This window comes from Rhyacophila brunnea, unplaced genomic scaffold, assembly GCF_057557595.1.
Source record: "Rhyacophila brunnea isolate RB1 unplaced genomic scaffold, BYU_Rbru_1.0 scaffold_3, whole genome shotgun sequence".
Lineage (NCBI taxonomy): Eukaryota > Metazoa > Arthropoda > Insecta > Trichoptera > Rhyacophilidae > Rhyacophila > Rhyacophila brunnea.
The window spans coordinates 1,310,927-1,338,258 of NW_028232965.1; the positions used below are offsets into that span (position 1 = coordinate 1,310,927).

At 32.7% G+C, this 27,332-nt stretch overlaps 1 protein-coding gene across 1 annotated transcript in view; it reads left to right on the forward strand.

Moving 5' to 3' along the window:
* The first annotated feature begins 531 nt into the window (after positions 1–531).
* The window catches only part of LOC147067730 (rho GTPase-activating protein 100F-like), a 76,205-nt gene continuing 49,404 nt past the window's right edge, over positions 532–27,332 (forward strand). Inside the window, exon 1 of the mRNA XM_085952440.1 lies at positions 532–1,442. Coding sequence (XP_085808566.1) covers positions 1,356–1,442 — 87 coding nt within the window. The 5' untranslated portion in view covers positions 532–1,355. The remainder of the gene's footprint in view (positions 1,443–27,332) is intronic.

A 27,332-nucleotide genomic window follows, 5' to 3' on the forward strand; every position in this document is an offset into this window, starting at 1 on the left:
GTAGCTATTCTAGCAAGATTGATACAAGAAATGTCATATTCTTTTATAATGTATTAGGTACACAGAGCAGAAAGTATGGCTAAGAATCGGGATAAGATAATTTCAGTAAAAGGTAACAAAAATGGCCATCTTGGACAGTGTTGTTTACAGCAGACTTTCTGAAACAAGATAAGCAAGCGAATGGAAATGTTTTCTTTACAATTTATTGAAACATGCATGTACAATTCTGTTAGGACGTAATTAAATAGAAATGGTAAATTCTCTATAATGATTTCGTATAGATGTTATGCGTATTGGAGGTATAGACATTCAGTGTATATCGATGTACTAAATCGGTATTTTTTTCAAGCTAATGTTCTTGAAAATTAGAATCGGAAAGGAACGAAAAACGAAGAAGGCTGAGAGGGAAGCTTAAAACTGCGTGAGGTTTGAGGAGAGCGGGGGCGGAGGGCTGAACGGGTGGGGCACGTTCGGAAGAGTTCGGAAAATCTCGGAAAATTACGTTGCCTCTCAAGCCTGGGAGGGGAAACGTTTGGAAAAACCGATAGGCCATCAAACATTAGGATAATATTAAATAAGACAGTTTATCGCCCAATTTTACACTAATTACCATTGGCAACTGAGTGCGTCACGAATTTAAAAGCAGTTCCGCGAATAATAATGTGATTTTAAGTGAAAAACGGTTGTGGAGTTGTAATATTTGTGTTTGTATCGCAGCTACGGCGGGCAATCGACGGAAGGCTCATACCGTTACACATTTTTTAACGTTTCTACTCATCTTCGATAATCCATTTAAAGTTAAGCCGTACTCTATATGTTGTATTTTAGCTTGTCGTTAATGACTATTAAACGTGTGTGGTAAATCTAAAAACATATGTCATCGCGATGTAGTAAATATAGAGCGAAGCCAATTTCGTGTATATGTACACACATTGAAAATATTTTATCGATTCGTCCGTAGTGCCGCGAAAAACTCTTCTCCAACGCGGTGAGGGTCGGGGTGCAAGACTGAGTTTATCTATGCACGAGGACTGAGGCCCCTCATGAATGGACAGCCTACAAACAGAGACGACGAGTACTTGAATATCTAAGCGCATGCAATTAAAATGCGCGTGCGGTACGCTATCGCCAGGGCGGTCGTAGAGTGCGAGTGGCGGGATGCGAGCGCCCATCGCCGCGACAAGTTGACCATGACATATCTCTACGAGGTGAAGTCTTAGAAGGTGGGACATGATTTTTGCGGGCGGTCGATCATTCAGCCGGGGCGATCGCGACCACGACCGGGGGCGATGGCCGACCGTCGGGTGTGATGGGGTCGTGTGAAGTGCGGCAGGCCGTGGACAGATAGCGCCCCGATGCAGTGGAGGAAGCTGGCGCGCTTCAAGACAACTTCCGGTGGAACGTCGCGCGCACGCAACATGCTTTGCTGCGGCCGCAGAAAGGTAAAGAACCTGTCGTCTCGCTTTTTGATCCCCCACCCCTTTCGTGGCACGCTTTATGTCTCAATCCTAACGAAACGGTCGTTGAAAACGCGAACGATCACCGCCAATATATTCAAATTTATACAATGGTTTTACCGTTCGATCACTTCCGATTGATGAATATCTGTCTCTTACAGCTGTTAAATAACACTTTATTGAAAAGTTTTTAATTTCACCAATGTCAAATAAAACAATATAAAAAATTAAGGAATATCGTCAAAAAAGCCATTGTCATTTTGTCTGTTTCTCTTGATAATATGCATAACTACTATTAATTGCTGTATATATACGTCATTACATCATAGTAAGGAATACTAGTGGCGGGTACGTTGGAAGAGTTTTGTAAATTTTCAAACAATTTTCCCCGCCTAAATTACGGTTTGTACCGGAAAATTCCGAACGACCCCGAAGACGGCGGATAGTGGGGTAGCGGTGACGTCACGTGTCTGGCAGTCAGAGTGGGGGGCAGCGGTCAATCGATAGAGGCGTGTGGAGCGGTGTGGGGTGCCTACTGCCTAGATAGTACAATTCAGGGGCAGACCATCGCGCCATTTTCCTTCATACATCATTTTTTCCGATTTCGTATCGCGCGATCATTTATTTTTATTCGGTAAGAAACGACGTTAATGTGTGACAGTGAAGGGAGTGGATGCTTCTTTACAAGAAAGGTCAGTCATTCGTGGCTATTTTATTACATAATTTCATTTGTGCGAGATTCGTAAGACACTACCGCTGATACATAATGAGTGGGTCCTATCGATGTACATATAACATATAATTTACTGCCACTTTTAATGATCGGCCCGAAGATAACACGGCAGCATCCAACCAAACCATCTATTCAGTATTCACGTGTAAAAATATCTTTACAATAAATCAGTGATGATTCATTTTATTTTCCACAAACGAAATCAACACCGAAATGAAAACCGTACATATCAGTCGGCCTTTTGAATATATCTGACATTTTTTCTTTCATATTATCTGTATTACGTATACTAAAACCGACATTATTTATAAGTTAAAACAAAACTGTATTTTATTGCAATAAAATAAAACTGAAAAACAATTTATATATGTGCAACTTAACCTGTAATATAATACATGAAAACGGTTTCAGTTTTAAGCAACAGTTATCCATATTACAATTCAATCGTATCAACATAAACTTGTTTATAATATTAACGTTGTTTATTTTAATCTAATTTGAAATAAACTATAAAAATAAAGTGATTTTTGTCAATCGTATATTCCTATGTGAAAGTAGTCTCAGTCAGAGTGGGTTTCCCCCAGAAAATTATATAAACTGTGCGATTTATATAGTGATACTTTGAAAGTAACGCTTGCTATTCAATATCAGTATAGTTGTTACAGGTTATTTAATTTGTTGTATTTTACAAAGTGTCTAGTGTCCGCCATTAAATATATATTCGTGATTTGGGGCGACCTCTGAATTTGACAGCGGGCTGGATTTCCCGATATGCGAAACGCGCATGCGCCTTACGTTTTCCGACACTATTTGCCACACTCCACTCGGCGTATACTACACTGCTAATACATTCATTCAACCCAGGCCTACTACGTTTGTTTCTAGTAAAAAGAGCGAATCGCAATCTTTAGATTATTAATTCAAATGCAATGAAGCTGTGCATCAATGATAGTGAATCGCACACGGCATTGCGGTGGTTTTTTACTCTTAAAGTCATATTAAGTACACCTATGGAATATGAGCTTTCATTAAAATATATGTCAATTAAAATTTCCTATGACCGATTAGACGATATCACACTTTCTATACACTCTTTAATATTTTTTTACGACAATAGTTATTGGGATTTGTTCAGCTTATATATAATTATTTTAATCAAAATTTTATTAACAATAACAATAAAATAGGTACCTACATTTGGGTGGTCAAGTCCATGAAAATGGATCCTGAGATATTTGGACCTTAAGAGCGTACATACGTGAAACGGCAAATAATTGTCAACACTATGTGGAACGAAATTTTGGCCACGTTGCCATTCGGAGAAGAATAGTCGACCTGTTCGCACGTCAATTTCTTTTGTGATGGAGTCGGATGAATATATTCTTAAATCGTGTAAAGATGACTAAAAAACGTTCCGCATGTACTTGAAAAAGAAAACATGTCAATGAATATACTATTATTAATACGAATATAATAATAAACATAACATAAAAAAGACGCATTTTGAATTTTTATGACAAATTATATTTCGTTCGGCTCGCGTCATTTACACCCGCGACCCGCAATCTGCGCATCGCCTAGTCACGATATTTTTAGACCATGCCTCAGCTGAGGTATAGCCTTAAGTTAAAACACCTTTTGTAAAATTCAGGAATGTTTTCACTGTAATATACTTACCATATTTTGACAGTACATGGGATCAATTTAAATAAATAGTTGAAACATAAAGTATATTTAGGCTTTATCAATATTTATCAATATCAAATACCTCTTTATACTGCTGAAGGAACTGTCAAAATGGACATGATTCACATTCAATTTGATGTCTTATCGATAATACTCGTAGTATTGCCATTTATGCGGAAAATTGTAGAGCTACGATTGTGATATTAGCACACAATATAGAAATGTGTTTTATCTAGCCACTGAAACAAAAAAAACAAATTTTATGAAAATTGGACTTGGTCCATAATTATTGTGAACCAACAATGTAGTTACGCATAATATGTAGGACAAATTAATGGTAAAAATACTACAAATCCCATGCATGATTTTACATAATGTGTAAAAGATCACATACAAATGTAGAATATAATATTATATCGAAGGAGTATAACTAAAAAAAATATGCACAAAAGCTTATCATTTCGATATTTTTGTTATGAAAAAATATTTTACGTCTAAATAAGATGTTTGAGTAGGATATTATTGTCTCATTCAAATACATAATCATAATGTCTATTTTCGCCTTCAATTTAATCGTTTCGAATCATTTAAATTCGATTTTCACAAAGTTATAATACATAAGTCATTAAGTGATGGTAACCCTGGGATATAGAAATTTTAGTGCCATAATGCATTCAGTTCTGGGTACATAGTAGTAGAAGTTATAGTCACTGACAATCCTGTCTCAAGAATTCTAGGAAAATAATGAAAAATCACAAGCTCTACTTAGTACTACGATAATTTACCCTGATTTTGTATAATTTATATATACTCTCTTCAAGAATCATAAGTGTGTTTTACAAATTATTGTATATCATTCAAATAATAGCTATATTGTTTTAATTAATTTATCTGTAAACAACATATTATTATCTACTGACTACATAATCATTACAGAGTTATTCACACGAATTAAATATTATCTATATATATTATATAATCATTAAATAAATCAGAATTATCTGATATGCAATCATGAGTGCTAAATGGAACTGAATCTCTCAATCTATACACATAAGTACACAAAAGGCTTTGCCTTTCGTCGATAGTTTTAACTCACGCCGTTCACCAATCTTTTCGCCAAATACACCTGTCTACAGTGACATCGCATGGGGGTAGGCAGATTGAGCGTCGCTTGGGGGCGTCAGTTACTCGAAGGGCGGCAAATCGAGGAGAAACATTTCGTATATATAGAAATAGCTACCTAAACTTAGTAATAACGAAAATATCTTTCCGTTAAAAAATTCAGCTCACTGTAGGTATATTAAGTAACATAAAAGGTTTAACAGAACTGTCAGTTTTTTGTCGAATTCGCGATGTCTAGTTTACTTCCGTTGCCTTTCGACGTCCATAGTGACCAGTAACGCGTAAACAGGTGATATAAAATACTATATAAAAAAAAACGGGGCGGCATTTTGGCGCTGCCCAGAGGCGGCATTTTGTCTAGCGGCGTCACTGCCTGTGAACACCTGTCGCCGGTGTCTTGTTGGTTTAAAGAAGAGGCAGATCAGGTCGAGTTTTCTTTTAAACATCCGTAGTACAAGCCCTAGCCATGTCGAACATTACGTGTTTACTTCATGATCAGAGGCTGCATAGTCATGTCTTATCTCATTTTTTATAAATGCATACCATCGATCACCAAGTATTAGCTGCAAGTATATATTTTCTAAGACTAGTATAAGATAACTGCTAATACTTTGATACAAACCTACCCTAATTTTGATATTATTTATCACTTTATCTCTTTAGCGGCCGATAAGTATATAGAATAGACCCACTGGAAAGTAAAATGTAGGCATTTGTCCGTAAATCATCGCCAATGCGACTACTTTTTTGTAGAATGTATATATCCTCTAAACAATATTTTTTCCTAATTATAAATTAATAATACATATCATATTAAAGACGAATAATATAGGACTATAGGTAGATATCAAAGCATTATAATATTGTATTAACGAGTATTATATAATTGAACCAGTGTTTATGTGGTAAAACTTCATTTTTACTAGACATTGTTTGTGAGCCATTAGGTACTTATTGTGATTTCAATCATATAAAGCGCTGATAGAAAAGAAATCGTAACCAATAAATTATTGACGGGAGTATACTCCGATTTTCGTAAATTTATGTTAATATTAGTCTTCCATATAACATTACAAAGGAGCAATATTTCAAACTGATTTCAGAAGAATCAAAAGCTTTCTATAGCTAATGATTCCATTTTTTGTATCTATAGTATAAAAGAAATCCTTGAAAGTATCGACAGAATTCTCACTGCCTTGAATTTATCAATTAGCCAGAATTTGTTTGCCCGTAGAAACACTAATGGACTAATCGGGTCGATAGACAGAAAAGGAAAATTGGGGGAAATTATTATTCCTTCGATACTGTTTTTCATCCCCATTTCACAAAGGAAAATATTGTCATTTTATTGATTGTCATGCGATGGAAATTATTCATCCACCATGCTATTAAAAATGTATGCTAACACACAAGCATTATTGTGATTAAATAATTAATATATGGGTACTTCTTAAGCTTCTTAAATTATTTAAGATGTTTAATCCATATAACCAATTTTTATTCCTTGTATCAAAAATTACCATATAATCCAGCCAATCTCAACCAATGTGTTACGATACAATGGTGTGCCGTAGACAGTTCCTAGAAATATAGTGAAATACTTGACAATATTATGTACTCGAAAACATTCACTAAATTTATGTAAATAAATGCGTAAATGTTGAAAATCAGTAAGTATCTTGCAAGTATAAATAAGGCTTTAAATGTTATTGCCATTTTCAATCATACTTATGACTTTACAATATTAAATACAATGAAGTTAAAATATCTGCCGAGATTGGCGATGACTACATCGTTTCTGGTCGCCCATTAATGGCACTTATATATGGATAGGTACCTAAATGTTTTAATAATATTATTCTAAAGTCACATTTTTCTCAATATTTTGTTCTATGATTATGCAGATGTATCGCAACGGTGGACGTCATATCTGTGAGGTGCCGCTATTAAAAATGGTTGATATCCCCTTAGTTATAATCCGATTTGAATAAATTATGCGTTTTATCTATAACTAAATCCTAAATACACCCAGGATGGCCGAGCGCTAATGTGTCGGCCAATAATATGTTGTCGGTACCGGGTTCGAATACCAGGCCTGGAAAATATTTCAGATGTTGTTTTTATCAATGTATGTTTGTACCCAGAGTGTGGATCTAATAGGTTGAGAAAATGGCTAACATCAATTTCATGTCTGTGAGGTGCCGCTATTAAAAAATGGTTGATACCCCCTTAATCATAATCCGATTTGAATAAATTATGCGTTTTATCTATAACTAAATCCTAAATACACCCAGGATGGCCGAACGGTAATGTGTCGGCCTATAATATGTTGTCGGTACCGGGTTCGAATACCGGGCCTGGAAAATATTTCAGGTGTTATATATCAATGTTTGTTTGTACCCAGAGTATGGATCTAATAGGTTGAGAAAATGGCTAACATCAATTTCTCGTAAACTCAAAAATCTGTTAAAACAATATGTATGCTGTGGAGGCCCATCATATGATCTTCAGGGTCGTCCAAACGTGTCAAACACCTCGAGCCTTCGCGTATATATAGTCGTCACTGGTCCATATACCTCTATGATCGCTTAGCCAGCCCGACCAATCGAATTCTCTATGAAGCCCGACATTGCTTCGTTATATCTAGAAGTTTGCCCGCATATTCTTAATAATTTATATTAGGTATGTGAGAAGGCTGTAAATGCAGCAGTGGATTTTATATACAATCGCTACCAATGCCGATTAGCTGTACATATTTATGGATCCCAGTATATTGTTTACTTCCAATGATCACATATAGCGGGAATATTTTTCTTTACCTTGCTACCGTTGTTCAGCGGTTATAATGTTATTTTGGTATCAAGCATCATTCTAATATCTTACCACAGGCTTTGAAAAAAGTTTTTGACACATTCAGAACAATAACCATTGCAGTAATGCATGGCTGTATAGATTGCGTAAATAATTTCAATTTCTGTCACCTATTTGCCAACATTATAGTCGTATTAATAATGTGGAATGAATGTTCATAATACTTGTGTCGATAAATATTGACTACATCAATACAAATCGTCACCTCAATACTACAACTTGATTTTCACTGTTTTTGAGATAGATATTGAATATAATTCTACATTTCCTTCTCTACGAAATGATAAAACTAGATTAGTCAGAGGTTAATGGGAACTGTATTAATTTTGTGTTTGAAAATATTAGATAACATTAAAACGATAAATGCATTAAATAAATACAATAAAAGTTCTACAATATTATTTCATTTAATTGAATATTATGTAATTGTTCCCAATTAGATAAAGCATGATTTTCCATTTTTATTTTAAATATTATTATATCCTAGATTTATGTTCAATCAAGTAAATATTAAAATTCATTTTCCCAACAATGACCAGATCAGAGTTATCTAGTTGTAGTATTGAGGTAACGATATGCAGCAATAACGATCCAGAGTAGTAAATCGACTTCTAAATTCTACATATTTATTATACGTAACTATTTTCAAGTAATCTTTTCAAATGATCCCTTATTATTTATTATAAAAAGAAATATTAATATTTTTCTTTCTATGTTTAGTATTTTAATGAGGACAAATCACACCAAAAAATCGAAATCAGATACCTAAATTCTTATGAAAATAATATCTAGTACGAAAGACTCCATGTCCCATGGAGTAGTTATAGTCAGAAATTAAAAGCTTATAACTTTTGGTACAAAACAATGACGTTTTGAAGCCTTTTTCACCCATAAATAATGTATGTTGTGATGTAGAAACGCTTTGTTACTCGGTAAGATAAACTACATACAAAATATGCATTTAACCCATCCGCCTATAATATAATGATTATATGGATTTAAATTCGATATAGTTGACCTAAAAACTGCTCGATTTATCTCACTTACATAGTACCCCTAGATACTCAAAATGGCTGTTAATTTGGTAGTCAAGTAGGTGATTTATAATAAATTACAATAAAATACTACAGAGAAATGGGACGGCTCAGGACTGGATTTATAATTGAAGGACCATATAAGTATTATATTATTATATTGAATATTTATACATATTTAGGGCACCAAAACGGTTATTTATAATAGTGTTTACACTTATTTCTTCACAACTTTGCTTATTATTACTTAATTCATTATTTTATAACAACTGCGATATGCATTTTTTTCAATTGACCAATTGGCATTGCAACTTGTTTATTTTTCGTCAATGTTGTTGCATAAATAATTTTTAATTTGTAGCGATGTGGAAAATTACATTTTTCTTAGCAAACAGTTACAAATAGTATACTTATATATACTACTGTTATATTATATATTTTCTACTATACTATTTAGGTACTATTATACTAATGAGAAGAAATCTCAAAGCGATTTAAATTCATCCATTACTTAATCCAATCTTCGAATCTATAGATTCTCGTGATATTGAGTTATGAAAGTATTTATCCAGTATTTCCAATTCCGATAAGTCGTAAAGAACCTACATAAAATAAGAACATCATTGTACATAAAACTCATTCTTTTTAAATACCTTACACATACCTAGTAAGTATGTGTCACACATACCAACAAAAAGTCAATTATTTCTATAAACGTTTATATCCGAAATTCACCACGTATGAAGAATTCTGTTTCCGGTCAATTTTTTTCATCATGAAATCTTTTTCTTCGTTCACTTATCGAGTTCTGCATTCGTTATTTTAACGGGCGCTGCTGGACCCAAACTATAATAGTAAGGTTATCCTTGTCCATAGGAGTCGAATGATAATATTATCTTATTGTTATTACCAGGGTACACTCTGTTCTGTGGTTATTACTATTGTGGCACTTACGCTTTATTAGGCGAAAAAAAAAATAGTGATTAATATTGGGCCATATTTTTAATCGTAAATGTGGCCATCCATAAACTGAAACCGCATACGGTTTTGAATCGTGTGACGTGCCAAACTTTAATTATTTTTTTCATGAAATATATTATTTTTACTAAGTACATAGTATAATCATTTGACCGTATCTATTAAATATCGTGTATAGATATTAGATACTTACATATTATTGCACACGATTCAAAATCACATGTGGTATTAGTAATGAATGGCTTCTTGTACTTAAACATTTAAGTACCCATATTTAATTTGTCAATAACATAATAATAAATAATGTTATAATTATTTCTAATATCAAGTATATTACCTTGATGTCACTGCGTTGTTGTTAATAATAAATAATATACAAGATGGTTAGATTTATAAAAATCCAATAAATCACAATATATAATTTTATAAGCAAAAGATTTTTTAATAATACCTATTTATAAGGAGTTAAAAATTTCTGAATTAAATGTCTGAAAACGTTGAAACGAAATTTTGGAGATAGGAAATAAATAACCAAAACTACGTTAAAAATAGGTTCTTGTAAAATGGCAAAAGGTCAATATTATTGTGTACTGTCTAGTTTATTAGGGCAGTCAATAATAGAAATAGCATATGCCTAGTAACTGTAGTAAGTTTAAGTAAATGTAGTAAAAATTTAGGCGTACAGTATGTACGGAAGGGATGACGTTACCTGTCGTTTTGCTGTTTCAAACTACTTTTGCTCTGATGCCTAATCGTTGTGAAATATAGATATATTCTTATGTTATTAGTATTATAACAGTATATTGGTATCAGGGTGTAATATTTGAAAGTAAGTATACATTAATAAATCAATATTTTAGATTTTTTTTCCTTGACTAAAAGTTTTTGTATAGCTAAATAATTCCACATGTATTGCAAAAAAGTGTAATATTGTAGTCATAAATAAATACTCATTACCTACACAATATAAGCTACACGATGGTAACAACATTTTTTTTAAATCATACATAGTACCTACATACATAGCGAAAATATTTACACTAACTTTACTAATAAATTGCCTCTACGTTATTTTGACATCAACACGTTGATACAATAAAAAGTGGTTGGTAAAGAAATAGGCAAAAGTAAGTTATGAAATTGATGTCACTCGCACTCGCACTCGCACTCGTCATAATGTAAAGCATGCTTTTTAATAATATTGGTAAACATGAAAAACGCATAAAACCTCATAGATTTAAACGTATTTTTGATACACTTTTTCGTATTGTATTCCATACACGATCAAAGATAAACATAGTCACATCAAAATTGGATGAAAAGAAGAAGGTAAAACCAGGATGCCATGAAAAAGAATTTATATTTTTATATTTATCATCATCAGCTGGGGTCGATCCACTGCTGGATGAAGGACTCCCTTAGCTCTCTCAACACTTCTCGGGTGTATCACGTGGATTTAAAGTCTGTAACCATTCGCTATACGAAGTATCAGCCCGCCGACATCATTTAATACAATTGACGTTATAATACTAATATAAAAAATATACCACAAAATGTACATGTACCTAATTCCAAATTATTTCTAACAATTGCATATAATTTAGAATTCTTTGAACATTTTGTATTTATAATTTGCTTATTTTATATCAATATTGGCAGGTTTTTTTATAAAGAATAAATTTTAAGCATATTATATTGTAATATTACATTTTTATAAGCCTACGCGTCACGCAAAGTATAGACAAAATACGTAATATGACATAAAGTACTGTTGTTTATAATGGTTGTTGAACGAAAAATAGAGAAAGTCTTATTCAAGCAGTATGGATTTCACGAAATGGGGTTACATAGACTCGTAAATGGGTTCGATTCGTCGGCGAAATAGTGAAACAGCATTTCCAGTGGTTTTTACAGCCTTAAACGTGGTTTATAATGAAGGTTTTTACGTTATAAAATAAAATTATATTATTTAACCATATTTTAGGTAGTCTTCAAATTTTGGAAACTGTATTATTTCAATTATAGAATCATATAAGGTATATTTCAAATACCATTCATAACTTCACCATCTTTTCAACATTTCTATAGTTATAACCACACAATATTACAGCATAAATTCTACCGAATAAATGATATCTCAATTAATAAAGTCGAAAAAATGTGCCGCGCTGTTTTACAATATTAGTATAACAATTATTATCGTAAACACCTCTTGCGTAATTAATAATTATTCAAACGATTTACGTAAAACTTTTCACCAAAGCTTTTTTATGTTTCGACTTCATCGAAATATCAGACTACCAAAATATGGTTACGTCACAAAACGGGGAAGGGGGGATCCAAAGTGAGTAGACTATCAGTAGAGCCTATATTATAATTAACATAATTAAAATAGTACTTTTATACTCATATGTTTAGGTGCTATTTTGAATTTTTCAGACAAAATCTTAAACTAATTACTATTGAAAACCAGGACATTTCAACCCAATCTTTTATATTTTTGTTGTGATCTCGCCACCCAGGATTGGTAGCTTTCTCCACAGCTCGGCTCTACACCATTCAGCATTCAGCGATACGCAGGGCCTGTTCAGTGGAAAACCCATGGCACTCTTGATTTGATCCCTCTACCTGGAGGAAGTTCTTCTTTGTCTTCTCCGACCTGATTAAATAGCAGTGTTTTATCCAGCATTTTATCCTCGCTATGGGATATATGAGCAAAATACTGGAGTCTATCTCGAATGCCAACCTCGCTGACGATGTACTCGTTTGCCTGTTTGGCCGTCCACGAGGCTCTCAATATTTTCATTTGACGCCACATCAAAAATGTATATTTGATATAGAATATTATTATACGTCACTTTTAAAGCATTCATTAAATGTATATTGGAAAAATATGGCTGATTAAACTTTAGCGGAAAAGTTTGCGAAAAATTGTCATTACGTAACGACCCGTGAAATCGTCAGTTGATATCCCCGCCGCAAGGCAATCTAACGATACAATTTTCTTCCCCCATTACATCTGTTCTCGGAATTTCATTTGGTTTCCGGCGACTTCGGCGGCAGCGACTCGGCGGTGGCGCTCCGCGGCGCGCGGTGGCGGCGGCCGCCAATCCTGCCCCCAACACTAATCTTATCGACATGCCGACGTTTCCGGGGCTTTTTTTAACAACCTATCACAACCAGAAATTTTCGCCATCAAAAATAGATTACCCAATAGCGCCAAAGAGAACAGGCACTTCTTGAGTTACGCAAGGTAATTTAACGAGTGTTAACAACACCTAAAAATATTACCAGATCATATTATTTTAATTTCAATATAGTTCAAGGAAATACCAAATCAAGCCAACACCTACCTACATATATCAAAAATATTTATTAATACCATTTTTAGCTCATACACGCAGCATATTCAATTTTATAGTAAGCATTTTGAAGTCAAATTATCTGAAGGAAAATTCAAATAAATAAAATTTTGAAATATAGAACATTCGAAACAAATGAAATTTATTTTCCTGTCAAACCGATGAAATAATTGGAACATAAACTTTCAAACGGGCAGACGATTTTTATGATCGTCATAATATTAAAATATTTATACTTCACCATATCATCCAATTGCTGAACTTTGCATTCATTCATTTGGTTCAAATTGTTCTTGTGTATACTACTGAGGATGATCTCTGCAAGAAACGGATATTTTAATGTCAACTTCGTCTCACAAAATATGTTGGTACTGGTTGATTTTTGACAATCAATATAATTTAAAATTATATAATGGCCCGGTGAATATGATCATCTTAATATTATGTCAAGAATATTTGTGTCACACTGTTGTTATTATACTCGTAATATTACATTCTTAGATTGTGAATCGATGAAAGTTGCCGCGTTGCACAATTCCTGACAACCATATGTATTTTTACTTCTGTCAAGCATGAATGAGGACCAGCATATTTTCGAAAAAATATTCCTGTTAATAAGCGAAAGCTCTAGCTAGATCAAACATACATTTTTTTTAATACATAAGATTATTTTTTTATACTTTAGATGTTTATCAATAAAATATTCATCATATTTTGTCTGTAATTCATGGTAGTCTTCTCTTGGTGCCAGCTTCTTTCTATTGAAGATTGTAAATCTCTTTATCCCGGATCATTTCCATGATTCCATGAGCATTGGTAACGCCGTCATTTACACATGTTACAATATAGAGAATACAATCCTTCACAGCCAACACCTCTGCTATCCATGTATTTGGAATAATTAATGGTAATTAAAAATAATTACAAGATAAAAAGAACATTTTATAGACAACATTTTTAAATTGTCTGTTGAATCATATAAACTTGACTTGACTAGCTTAAACGATCAAAAAAATTTGTACTTGATAGAAATACAGAATAAATAAAAAATACTGAAATGTCATTTTCACATTTCATATTGATTTCCATAGTAACGCACGTATATTTTATTAATAATTTAGTTGCTAAGACCCCAGACCCTTAGCAACGAATAATAGTGTTTTACTTTTTACGAATTTCTTCCAAAATAACTTTTTATACAAAACAGAATTAACTGAAAATGAATTCAATTCTACTTAAAGATGGCTAAAAGTATTAAAAGAATGCATTGGTATCGTGTTCTGATATATTCTAAAATGTCTAGGCTAGTCGGAAAGTTAGTTAAACATCGATTGCAAGATTTGTACTGTATAAACAACCACCGGACAAACAAGAATAAAAACGTTGTAAAATATATTTGTATGACTTCTCACTTATTCAATAATATATGTAGGTATAAAAAATATTTAATATTATGAGATGAGTTACGTTCACATAGTAGTTTGTGACACTTAATAAAATTATCTTGTTTAAAGGCAATATTCGTGAGTCGACATGTATCCATTCAATACAATTACTGTCAATTAAATTTGATAATCAATACGTATCCACTTTTACAATATTTAAGCCTTTGAGTACAATCAAAAATTCAAGTGACTTTTATTGATAATAAACTCTATCGTATTTATTCAACAATGAGCGCTGTCCAATAGCGGGTCACATTAGCAATAATTACGATTGTATTCTACAGAGCTTTTCACTTTCGATCAATATTCTGTTGGGCTAGCTATCCACCTATTTATTGACTTTATGGGGCATAATTTACTTCTGATTATTATTATGACGTGTCTGCCAGTTGGCATAATATGTCATAATGAAAATTTGTTGATATTTAAAAAAAATGATAATATATTTACTATAATATGTATGTATGTATACCGGCATACTTTTTCTATATTAAATACTTAAGTAATAATATATAAATCCGACTATCTGATGGCATTTAATACTTTTCATTTAATGTAGTGTCTACTGTGTAAGTTGATTATTGTTGCGTATATAAGTAATGTCAGCAATTTGTCAGATTTAACATATTTCATGAAATTAAATAGAAGGATAAATGTTACATTAAATATTTTTGAGATTTAACTAATAAATTTAATCTCAACAATTAATTTTACAAACTATTATCTTTAAACTCTCTATTATTATGAGTATTATCATTATAATTATTAATGAAAATGTACGTTTACTAAATAAAAATATTAACATTGAATTCCAATTACCGTACATAGGTGGTGACTTTAATTATTAATAAATTATCGGTAAAAAGACGCTGTATTAGGTAAAATAAAACACAATGTATAGTACCTACTTACTACACCTTAGTTATATGGAAAAGGCACTTAATACATATTGTATTTTATTTTCATTACAAACGGTGATTATAAGGAATATATTTTATACTTTAATGGCTTTAACTAATCTTGGTGTAGCCATTACTAATATAAAATTAGCTTATAGTAACTAATATAAATTGTAACTGAATCCAATAGAATTATCTAATACTTACAATAATGATCAGGAACGGATTCGTCCGGAGAGAGGAAATTCCTCCCTCTTAGAGGAACAGTGTTCATGGATTCATTATTATAGTTAAATTATGTGAACTATCTACTGTAACTATTTATTTTGTATTATTTCTTTTAATAGCAAATACTTATATAACATATTATGTTAAAAATGGTGCCATATTTAATTTTCCCTATGGTGGCGTGGTTGGGAGAGCGTCTATATCTGATGCTGGGAATCTCACGTCTGGTAAAACTTACATGTGTTGGGCCAGTGAATTGAATGAATGGGAAATAACCATTTCTCAGATCATCTGTTTATATAACCTCCGTTCTATGGATGCTGGAGAAGTGAATCAATGTTAATTTACTTTTTTAATAATAATTTTTTTGTCAGTAATGTAATGAATTTGTTTAATATTTAGTCCATTTAAAATACATGACCCCTAAAAAATAAAGATCATACATTCAAATTAGTAGATGTTATAAAGTTTCTTCATCAAAACTATCTGCCTTAACAAACACAATTTAAATCAAAATGAAGTCGGTCAGTAACACTACGTTGAAACATCGGAAATGAATATTGCGTTCAACTAAAGTTTCTCAGCTTTATTATGGAGGAAAGGGTGATACGCGTGTGGCATTAAGGACATACCAACTTCACGTATCGAGTTGGGCGGGGTGGGGGGACGCCGCCCCTTCCGGTCCGCGCGCTACGGCGGTCTCTCGCAGGCGGGTTTCCAGAGGCGGACGAGTCAAGGGCCGTTGAAACGACGCCGGATGCTGGTGGCACCCTGCCAAATGAACTTCACCTCGCGCGAACACCCTCTGAGCATTGCCAACACAGTTTAATCTACGTCTACCTACGAGCACTACAATATGAACACTGTACACGTCATGAGGCAACGCACTCTAAATCTTTTGTTGTTTCTCAAAACGTTTACGTCGCAAGCAGTATTTGATCGGCACTAGTACAAGTTTGAAATTTTTGATTATGAGCTAACAAATTATATTTTTTATATATTCATAATGGTATATTATTTCTAGACAATTTTCGATTTTATTCATCGTATTTTGCATATTTTACTCAACAAAACTACAGATAATTTTTATGGTAATACATATTTTAATATTCTTCACAGACTAGTAATATTATAGTTTGCGTAACTTCGATTTATGGTAATTTCAGTAATAATATTGATATATTAGCTGAAACCTGGTGTAGATTGTAAAACGATAACACCAATTACAACTTATTACTTGAGTTCCTATTCCTCTAATTAAGAACTAATAGAGAGTTGAAAATCAAATAGCAGGACATCACTGTTTTCATACATAATGTAAAAATCTATAAAATTTATATTATGTTATAGGGAGATGCACAAAACTAAAAAAATGTTGTGTAAGGATGACACATTTTTCTACATAGTTATAAGAGAGAAAGATTTGGAATCATGCATAAATAACGTCACACGATTATCTATATTTTGACAATCGTCACACTGGAAGCGTAATGCAGAGATGAAATTATAACACTAACTAGCAATCATTTGTACATCTCACTTCCGCTAAGGCGTAATCATATTGTTTACAACATTTTTATTAGATCGTATTCTTATTTGTCCGGTGGTTTTTCATCCAGTACAAATCTTGCAATCGATTTTTAACTTACTTCCTGACTGGCTAGACATTTGAAACTTTTAGAATATATCAGAACACGATGCCAATGCATTCTTTTAATACATTTAGTCATCTTTAAGAAGAATTGAATTCATTTTCAGTTAATTCTGTTTTGTATGAAAAGTTATTTCGGAAGAAATCCGTTAAAAGTAAAGCACTATTATTGGTTGCTAGGGGGTCTGGGGTCTTAGCAACAAAATTATTAATATATACGTGCGTTACTATGAAAATCAATATGAAATGTCAAAATGATATTTCAGTATTATTTCTATCAAGTAAAAATTTTGTTGATCGTTTAAGCTAGTCAAGTCAAGTTTATATGATTAAACAGAAAATTTAAAAACGTTGTATATAAAAAGTTCTTTTTATCTTGTAATTATTCTCATTCAAATTATGTAGATTTTTAGATTTCAGCAACGTACGTTAGACGTTTATTTTTTCACAAATCATCACATTATACATATACACATTACATTAAATTCATTGAAAATGATCAATTTCAGTATAACGTTCGGACGGAATATTTCTTCTCGTTTGTTCTAGAACATCGCATTTTATTACATCTCAAACCCACTTTAGACAAATGATCATATTGTTAAGATAATAAATTATACCTACATAGGTACAAGTTTTTTTTCAGTATTACGAGAAATGTATTTTCCACTTTATGAATATAGATAGGTAGCATCAATAACTTTTGGACAACAAGGGAAATTTTGTTGACTGGAAAAAATGTCAAATTATTAGTGATCATAATATTTTTTGCATGGCGCCGAGTCGTAGACCTTGAAATTAAGAGAGCGCAAAGCCTCTGCAACCCTTTGAGTAAGCCGTCATTAAACACAGTCACAAAATATAGGTAATAATAAAACAGTCCCTATAAGACCAATTCTTAAATTTGTCGGACATATCACTTTGTATGGATCGGTGAATCTGGTTATTTTTTTGTATTGGGTAACCTTCTAGGAAATCTACGCAGAGGAAAAGCATTGACGTAATATGGACAGCCTTCACGCTGACATGAGAGATGCAGGGTACAGTGTAGTGTGAAGAGTCTGGGTAGTTCAGTAGAATACAGCATTTTAGAAAGATGACGATCCTCAAGAATGAGAAAACGATCGAAAAGAAAAAACAAATATCATAGATATAACATCTCATTAGTTAACTCTATTAATTTCCAATACGTTACTATTGTTCCTAGAATGGACGATTTTAAACCTCTTGAGTGTAGTATTTTTATGGTTTATAAGTATGAATGATCTATTATTAGGTCTTGACGATTTATTATAAAATGCTTATCGAGTGTATTATTATTAATAAGATAGGGGTTTTTTTTACAAACACTTCAACTATTCATAATTTTTTTGTTATTGTTTTTATTGTGACCCTTGACTTGATATGTAGGTAATGGAGTTTATACCTGTATTGATTTATTATATAAGTGTTAGAGTTAAGAGTGTTCGATGTCAGTGTGTGTATTACCTTTGGAGAGTATACACAGCGCCTGAAGATGTCGAAAGGCGAAACCTGGGTCGCAAAAAACGACTCAAATGGAAGAGTACAAAACTTAAACAAACCATTTTAATTTTAATTCAAATTCCATCAAGTACCTTCGGTCGATAGTATTAATATTAGAAATAAATTCATTGTTAACATGAAAACTCTAATTAAGAGTAGGTATTAAAATTATTTATAAAATAAAAACTTAATAATTTTAGTGAAATATAACATTTATATTTTTCACGGAATTCACGCATTCTGTAAAAATAAATACGGTAATTTTTCCCGGAAAAGTTTAATTCAACAAGCGATAGTAAAACGTAGAACTATATTAATGAGTTAAACCGAGTTAGCATAACGAAATAACTTTTTTGCAAATAATTCAGTTATCTCGCTATTCGTGACCTATTTAATAAACACTCGGAGAGAAAAGTTTCTGGTAAAATACTCGTAATTCGAGTGTCACAGACTTTGTAAAATACTTAGCTATTCGGCGGGGCACCTCTTGTATCTGCTCTCCGGCCTCGTCAAAGCCTCTATGGGGGCAAGTTAAAGTGGCGCCTGCTTGCTATATAATAATTTAATGGAGGGTTTGTAGGGCTTCATTAACAGGCATTAAATTTGTCATCATAAAATTAATAATACATTAATAAAACATCGTTATAACTACGTATATGTTACATCACTCAGCTTTGAGATTACTATTAAGTACATATACAGAGTGACTGTCAATTGGATTTACAAAATTTGGCAGGTGGTAGCCGTAGAAGAATTTCTTTTTGTTACAAAATAAAATTATTTAAACTGAGAGATATTATCGACACCTCCTACGTATACGTCCATAACTGCAAATGGTATTTTTTAGTAGTACGATTTTAATAGAATTTAATGACACCACAACGTTAATTTTGAATGCCAGAATCGTATTTTTTTAGTTGATTGTTGATTGAAATTGTTGTATTATCTTTAAAATTATTTAATAAACGGCAATCAAGTAAAAATATCCAATAACGCAGTTACGGACTTTTACGTAGGAGGTGTCGTTATTTTCATCCCTTTAATAGTAATGCGATTTTTTTATAATTTTCTAAAAACTATCACTCGCCAGAGTCTATAAAATAGGGGAAGCAATTGAAGTAGGTAGGTATCTATAGAATAATATTATGATACCAGTTAAGTTTTTTTTTTTAACATTTCAATTCAAGTGAAAATATTTTGTGAAACAGATACCTAATAATAATAATGGTAGGGTAAAAATTGGTAGTCAAGTAATTTAAAAGAAAAGTGACCCGAGTCTAGGCTCTCCCGTGCAGAGATTTGTCCTATTGTAATGTATTGTTCTCTCTGCACGGGAATACGTAGTCATTTTTTAATTATTTTATATATTTAGAATGTTACAGAAGTTTAGAATGAAGAAGAATTTTAGAATTTTAAAGAAGTACTGTTAAGAATTTTAAAAACGCCCAATGTGGCCGCGCGGCTCAAGCGTTGGACCATAACGCCGTGGGTCCCAGGTTCAAATCCTAGCAAGTACACATATTGTTTTTCAATTTGTATGTGTCAGGGTATGGACCTAATAGGTTGAGCAAGTGGCTGACATCCATTTCTCGTAAAAAACAAAATCTGTCTGTGGAGGCCCATATGATCCTATTAGGATCAGACATGGTCGAAAAATTGGTAGACCGTTATTTTGAATCTCTCAATATAATAATATATACATATTAAGCTATATGAGACTTTTTGTATATTTTTATATGGAATAGTTGTTCGGCGTTTGTTAAAACGATTAAAACAAATATATTATTGAATAATTAATGATACGAAACCTTTAATCTAATCTGCGACCCATTATTTTTCATCGAGTTCTGCTCTGCGGTCACATAGCGGGGAGGGTGGTAAAAAAAATTACATAAGTACGTCAAACAATCGGCTATATTATGCAAAGGTACTCTTTTAAAACAATAGAAGCATTTATTAAGACAGAGTATGATTTTCATGACTTTTTATATATATTCCATCAAATCTCATGTGTAAATAATTTTACATTTTCCAAAAAAATGTAAAAGCACACTGGTCTTCTGCACAGTTCCAATTTTTAAAACATTATTTTGAAGTCGATGACAGATAAACAAAGAAATGAAAAATGGCGTTGTAGTCATTCGCATTATTGACTGAAAAAATAATTATTAATTCAATTGTACGTGGATAAAATATTGTAGTTGTTCTTTAGGTCATTAAAAAATATATTGGAATTTTCCTTTTGCGCGAATTCATTAATCATATTATTAATAATTGTGAAAATAATACATCTTATCCGGAAACTTGTACGTATGCAGTTCGCCGTATCACACTTCACCGTGAAATGTTGTATCGGAAATATATGGCCGTATATTAAAAACCGTCCAACCTCTTTGGGTCGTATAGTACCGACATAAAATTCATGTCTAAATAAAACAAGATTCTTGTCAGTTTACACTTACAAATAGCCGATATACTGGAATATTTGTTGGGTTAGGTTAGGTTAGGTTTTCATTCTTGAATTCATGAATTTTGCCAAAATCAACTATGAAAATTGAATTAATGTTCATATTGAATCTAATAAAATTGGAGACCGCAGTGACTTTCCTGGACAAAATGCCGTCCCTGGGTAGCGCCAAAATTTCACCCCATTTTTTAATACAGTATTTTGTATTATCCGTGCACATGTTGTTTCTGGTCACCATGGACGTTGAAGGGCAACGGAAATAAATTAGATATCGCGAACTCGACAAAAAAAATGCAGTCCTGTTAAACCTTTTATGTTAATTAGCACAGTTTGTTTACAACCAGTAAGCTGATTTTTTTGATGGAAATATATTTTCGTTATTACTAAATTAGCTATTCCTATATATACCAAATGATTCTCCTCGATTTGCCGCCCTTCTAGTAACTGCCGCCCCCAAGCGACGCTCAATCTGCCTACCCTCACGGGACTCACTGGGAGACCGTATAGTAAGTATACGGTCATCTTTTTCCGATAAGTAAGCTCACGGCGAACTGTGCTACGGTGAAAGGTTTTACGTACAATTTACATGTACACAAATACGCAAGACATTCTCCTTGGCAGTGGTAAAAATTCAGAAAAAGAGACACGTTCCTAATTTAAAATGCCTGTATGAATTTTCTAATAATTGATGGCCTTTCCGCATATTAAATTAAATATAAATAAATATCGACTGCAAATTGCTATTCTATCTTTATGCATCCGTGCATTGTAACGTAATCCAATATGGGCCTGCAGCAGAATTATACAGTATATCGTTCCGCAGACCGGAAAATCAGCGCTGCATCGACCCTAGCTCCATGCAGTTATTTATATCGAGTTGGTTCAGTTTTGCTCCGAAATTATACGGCGAGCCTAATAATGGGCGCGTAAATTCGCTGCAATGGGACAATTAAATTTATAACACTCGACGAAGCATCGCGAGCTCGAGAATGCATGCAGTTATTCTCCCGCTAACTGTGTAAGTATGGCTCTGCGGGGGCGATCGTAAATCAAGTTTAAAGTACTTCAGCAGGTGCCTTTGAATTAATGATGTACACAAACGCCATTGAGCACATGCTAAGTTGATGTATGTAAATATAGTGGTGCAGGACCGCCGCGGTGAATACAGCCGCCCTAAGTTAGAAAAATAGTTCACTAATTAAAACGATGGCCATATTTCACAAAATATTTTCTTATATTTGTATCGAAATGTAAAAAAAAAACTTAACAGGTAACATTATATTAACAGTCATACGATGGCCGCGTAGCTTAAGCGTCGGCTTATAGCATCGTGGGTCCCAGGTTCGAATCCTGGGTCTGGCAAAATACACATATTACTATTTTTCAATTTGTGTTTGAGTCAGAGTATGGACCAAATAGGTTGAGCAAGTGGCTGACATTTATTTCTCGTAAAAACAAAATCTGTTAATATAAATCACCACTCTGTGGAGGCCCATATGATCGTATTAGGATCGGACATGGTCGGAAAATTAAAAAAAAAAACATACACTAATCATCGACAAAATGTCTATCTTTTATTTACTTGAAATCTGTCAATTTAGCAGAGTTATAGCGTATGGTAGACAATAAACTAAAGTATTATTTTCTACATATAAAAAAAAAGTTTCATTAAGCATATAACTCAATTTATCGTTCCACTGTGCCGTGCTCATTGGTATGAACAATTGTGACCAGTTGATTTTCAATAAGCAAACATTTCCAAGTCACTGTCTAATTTTATATTGTTTTATATTATTTATTTTAAATTGCATATTGATAAATTTTTGCTAGCAAAAAGCGATGACTCATTTTACCACGTGTCCAGTACAATTTTTTTCTTGTTTGTCCAAGATTTGTATTGAACTATTGAAGATTTTAACTAACTTCCCGACTATCTAGGCATTGGAAACTTTTAGAATATAACAGAACACGACGACAATGCATTCTTTTAATACTTTTAGCCATATTTAAGCAGAATTGAATTAATTTTCAGTTAATTCTGTTTTGTATGGAAAGTTATTTCGGAAAAAAATCGTAAAAAGTAAAACACTATAATTGGTTGCTAAAGGGGTTCTAGCAACTAAATTATTAATATATACGTGCGTTACTATGGAATTCAATATGAAATGTAAAAATGACATTTCAGTATTCTATATTTAATCAGTATTTCTATTAAGTACAAAATAAGCATTTATTAATACATAGAATTGTCAAGTTTATATTATGATTCAACAGAAAATTTAAAAACGTGGTATTTAAAAAGTTCTTTTTATCTTGTAATTATTTTAATATATAAGTACATAAATCATAATATCGTGTGTTGTAAATTATATTACGTTTGTACACTTCGTAATACATAAATACCTTCAACGTGGTATGTAATATAGTATTATTGCGCAAAGCTTCAACAGCCCCGTTAACAATTTTCAGCTATGTTCCAAAATCATTTAGATTACAATGAATGAAAAATCAATTCCATAATCTGTCAAGTCGTTCCGCCCCTGATTGGCGTAGTAGGCCGTAGCGTTGGCAGGTCTACGCCAGCGCCTGTGGTTATGCAACACGTCGAGCACGAGGCCCGTCGCCGCCCGCGGTGACACTGACCGGCGATATAAAGATCCCCGCTTACATAATGAGTGACCCACTCGCTCAAATCGGCCGAGACAGCTCGACGGAGGGCCAATTAAGTAATATGACGGCCTTGCGGAATAATTTTGATGACGCCGACACCTAAGGGCAGATTTTGGTATTTACTCAGTGTAAATAAATTGATCTCTAAGCTGTATAAAAATAATTACAAGATAAAAAAAACTTTTTATATACCACGTTTTTTTAATTTTCTGTTGAATCATATAAACTTGGCAATTCTATGTATTACTAATTTAGGACAAATAAGGCAAATGTCAACAAATCATTTTTTTACTATTTTGCAACAAACAAATATAGAATACTGAAATGTCATTTTGATTTCCATAGTAACGCACGTATATATTAATAATTTACTTGCTAGGACCACCCCCTTAGCAACCAATAATAGTGAATTGGATTACGGATTTCTTCCAAAATAACTTTTCATACAAAACAGAATTAACTAAAAATTAATTCAATTCTACTTAAAGATGGCTAAAAGAAAGCATTGGCATCGTGTTCTGATATATTCTAAAAGTTTCAAATGTCTAGCTAGTCGGGAAGTTAGTTAAAAATCGATTGCATGATTTGTACTGGATAAACATCCACCGGACAAACAAGAATACAAGTTAAGAAAAACGTGGTAATAAATCGTTGCCGACGTAAATAGAATCGTTGTCGATATAAATAAAAAGGATTTCAAGTTATACACATTTATATTTTTATAAAAATCGATGTTTTTTAAAATGAATATAAAAAATATTAAAACGATGAATTATTAGTCAAAAATCTACACAGTAAAAAAATGAAAACTTACTAAACTAAATTTTAATAATAAATATGACCATACATATAATGTAATAATAACGTTATTCGTGACATACCTATGTAACAAATTTACATTTTTTTAACAATAATTATAAGTTTATCTTTGATTTAAAAAAAAATCTTTTTAATGTTTTCAGATCCTACATATTTATTAATTAATACAGTTGAAATTGTAAATTATCAAAAAAATGTCTCAAATTGCAAGCTTCGTATTTTTCCGCTAGGTGCCTCTGCTTTATTCTGCTGGTATAAACATCACCCTTAAGATAATTTCATTTTAAATATAAACATAATCATTTAAATATAATCCAATGATTTATCGAACGTAATATGTTTTCTCAGATTAGTAGGTAACTGTTTTCAAAAAGTTTATATGCGGCGATTCAAGACCCATTATGCACCCAATTTCCAGACTGTATATAATATTTGAAGCATTCGCAGTGAAAAGCTTTGTAAACTCTTCGATGTTATAAATGACGGATATTTTTTGTGAATTACATTAGTGTGTACATAACATTGAATTTTACAACATTTTTATTAGGTCGTATTCTTATTTGTCCGGTGGTTGTTTATCCAGTACAAATCTTGCAATCAATTTTTAACTAACTTCCCGACTAGCTAGACATTTGAAACTGTTAGAATATATCAGAACACGATGCCAATGCATTCTTTTAATACTTTTAGCCATCTTTTAGTAGAATTGAATTAATTTTCAGTTAATTCTGTTTTGTATGAAAAGTTATTTCGGAAGAAATCCGTAATCCAATCCACTATTATTGGTTGCTAGGGGTCCGGGGTCCTAGCAACTAGATTATTAATATATACGTGCGTTACTATGGAAATCAATATGAAATGTTAAAATTATATTTCAGTATTATTTCTATCAAGTCCAAAATTTTTTGATCGTTTAAGCTAGTCAAGTCATGTTTATAATATGATTCAACGGAAAATGTATATAAAAAATTCTTTTTATCTTGTAATTATTTTAATGATGTGGCATTTTGAATCAATGCAAATTATCGAGATTGGTGAAAGTTTCAGAGCGTCCATTAACATTTTTTATAACGTTATATTTATGGCAACCTAAGTTTAGAGCAACACAAACATGCCCTCCAAACCAAACCCAAACCCCACACCACACTCGGTCTTAATCGAGCGTATCACGAGGCACTACGTTTGATGTGAAGCATTTGTACAGTTGTTTACGCCTGTTAATATCCTAGGAGCAGTTACCCGAGACTGAGGTCGCCACGCTCTCAAGTGAGCTTTGACTAAGTTTACAGATCTCTAATGCAAAGTGCCGGGGAGAGAAAAGGCAAAAGTAAATTAACAAAAAGGAAATGAATTTAATAAAGATAACAAAAAAGCGAAGCTAATCATACGGACAGTAACGGAAAAATTGTATAAGGAGGGGGAAAAGTAGGCGATAGGATGTTAACAAACTGATGAAATGGCTATGTGCTGAAATGTTACTCGGCAAGTGGATGGCCGCTGAATATTTAATGCAGTCATTAAGTGGTGTACAAAAAAAAATTAATGTCTACAAGCCAACATAAAACCCGCTGTATTCACAAATTCGTCAAATAACTGGAGACCGAGAAGGGTTGAAGGTACTATGGGGAGGCCTTCATCCAGCAGTGGGTGAGCCCTGACTGATGATAATACAAACTTTATTATTTCATAGAGGTCACTTTTTAAAAACAAGATACTTATGAAACACTTTATCAAGTGGTCACAGACAATACAATTATTAGTTGGTAGGTATACATCATTTTAGCTTAGCTAATAAAAAAACCTATTCAGTTGTATTACTAAATATCTATGTTAAATTAGCCGCTCCAAAAATTATCCCACATACTATTTATTATAGCTTATCGTTTCAACGTAATCCATATTATTATACTAGAAGCACTTAACTGGAAAAGTTTTCCCTGTGTAAAGTTTCCCTAAGCAAAGTGATATGGCGGCCGGGAAACGGAAGACAATGTCATAACTATGTTATTAATACGAACCGTCTCATGGACACATAAACCGCTTTCACTAAGCGATAAACTTATGCCTTTAACACTTGGGTCTCAGGTAATATTATCTAAAGTACTTCGATATTTCAAATTGATTTTAAGCTCACCCCTCGTTATAATGGCATGCAGTTATGATTTTTCGGTTTACATTATAAATGTTTTAATCGAAACTTAATATCAATTTAATACAGTGATTTTTGGTATCATTTTATACATTATTCGAATGGCTTATTAAGATTAGTGTAGACTCTAGACCTGTAGTTCAGTCAGCGCTCGGAATGGGGCAGAACGCACTGGAGTGCCGTTCCGGTTCGTAGATTCCTCGAGAATACCGTTCCTTCTCGTGGAATCCTAGA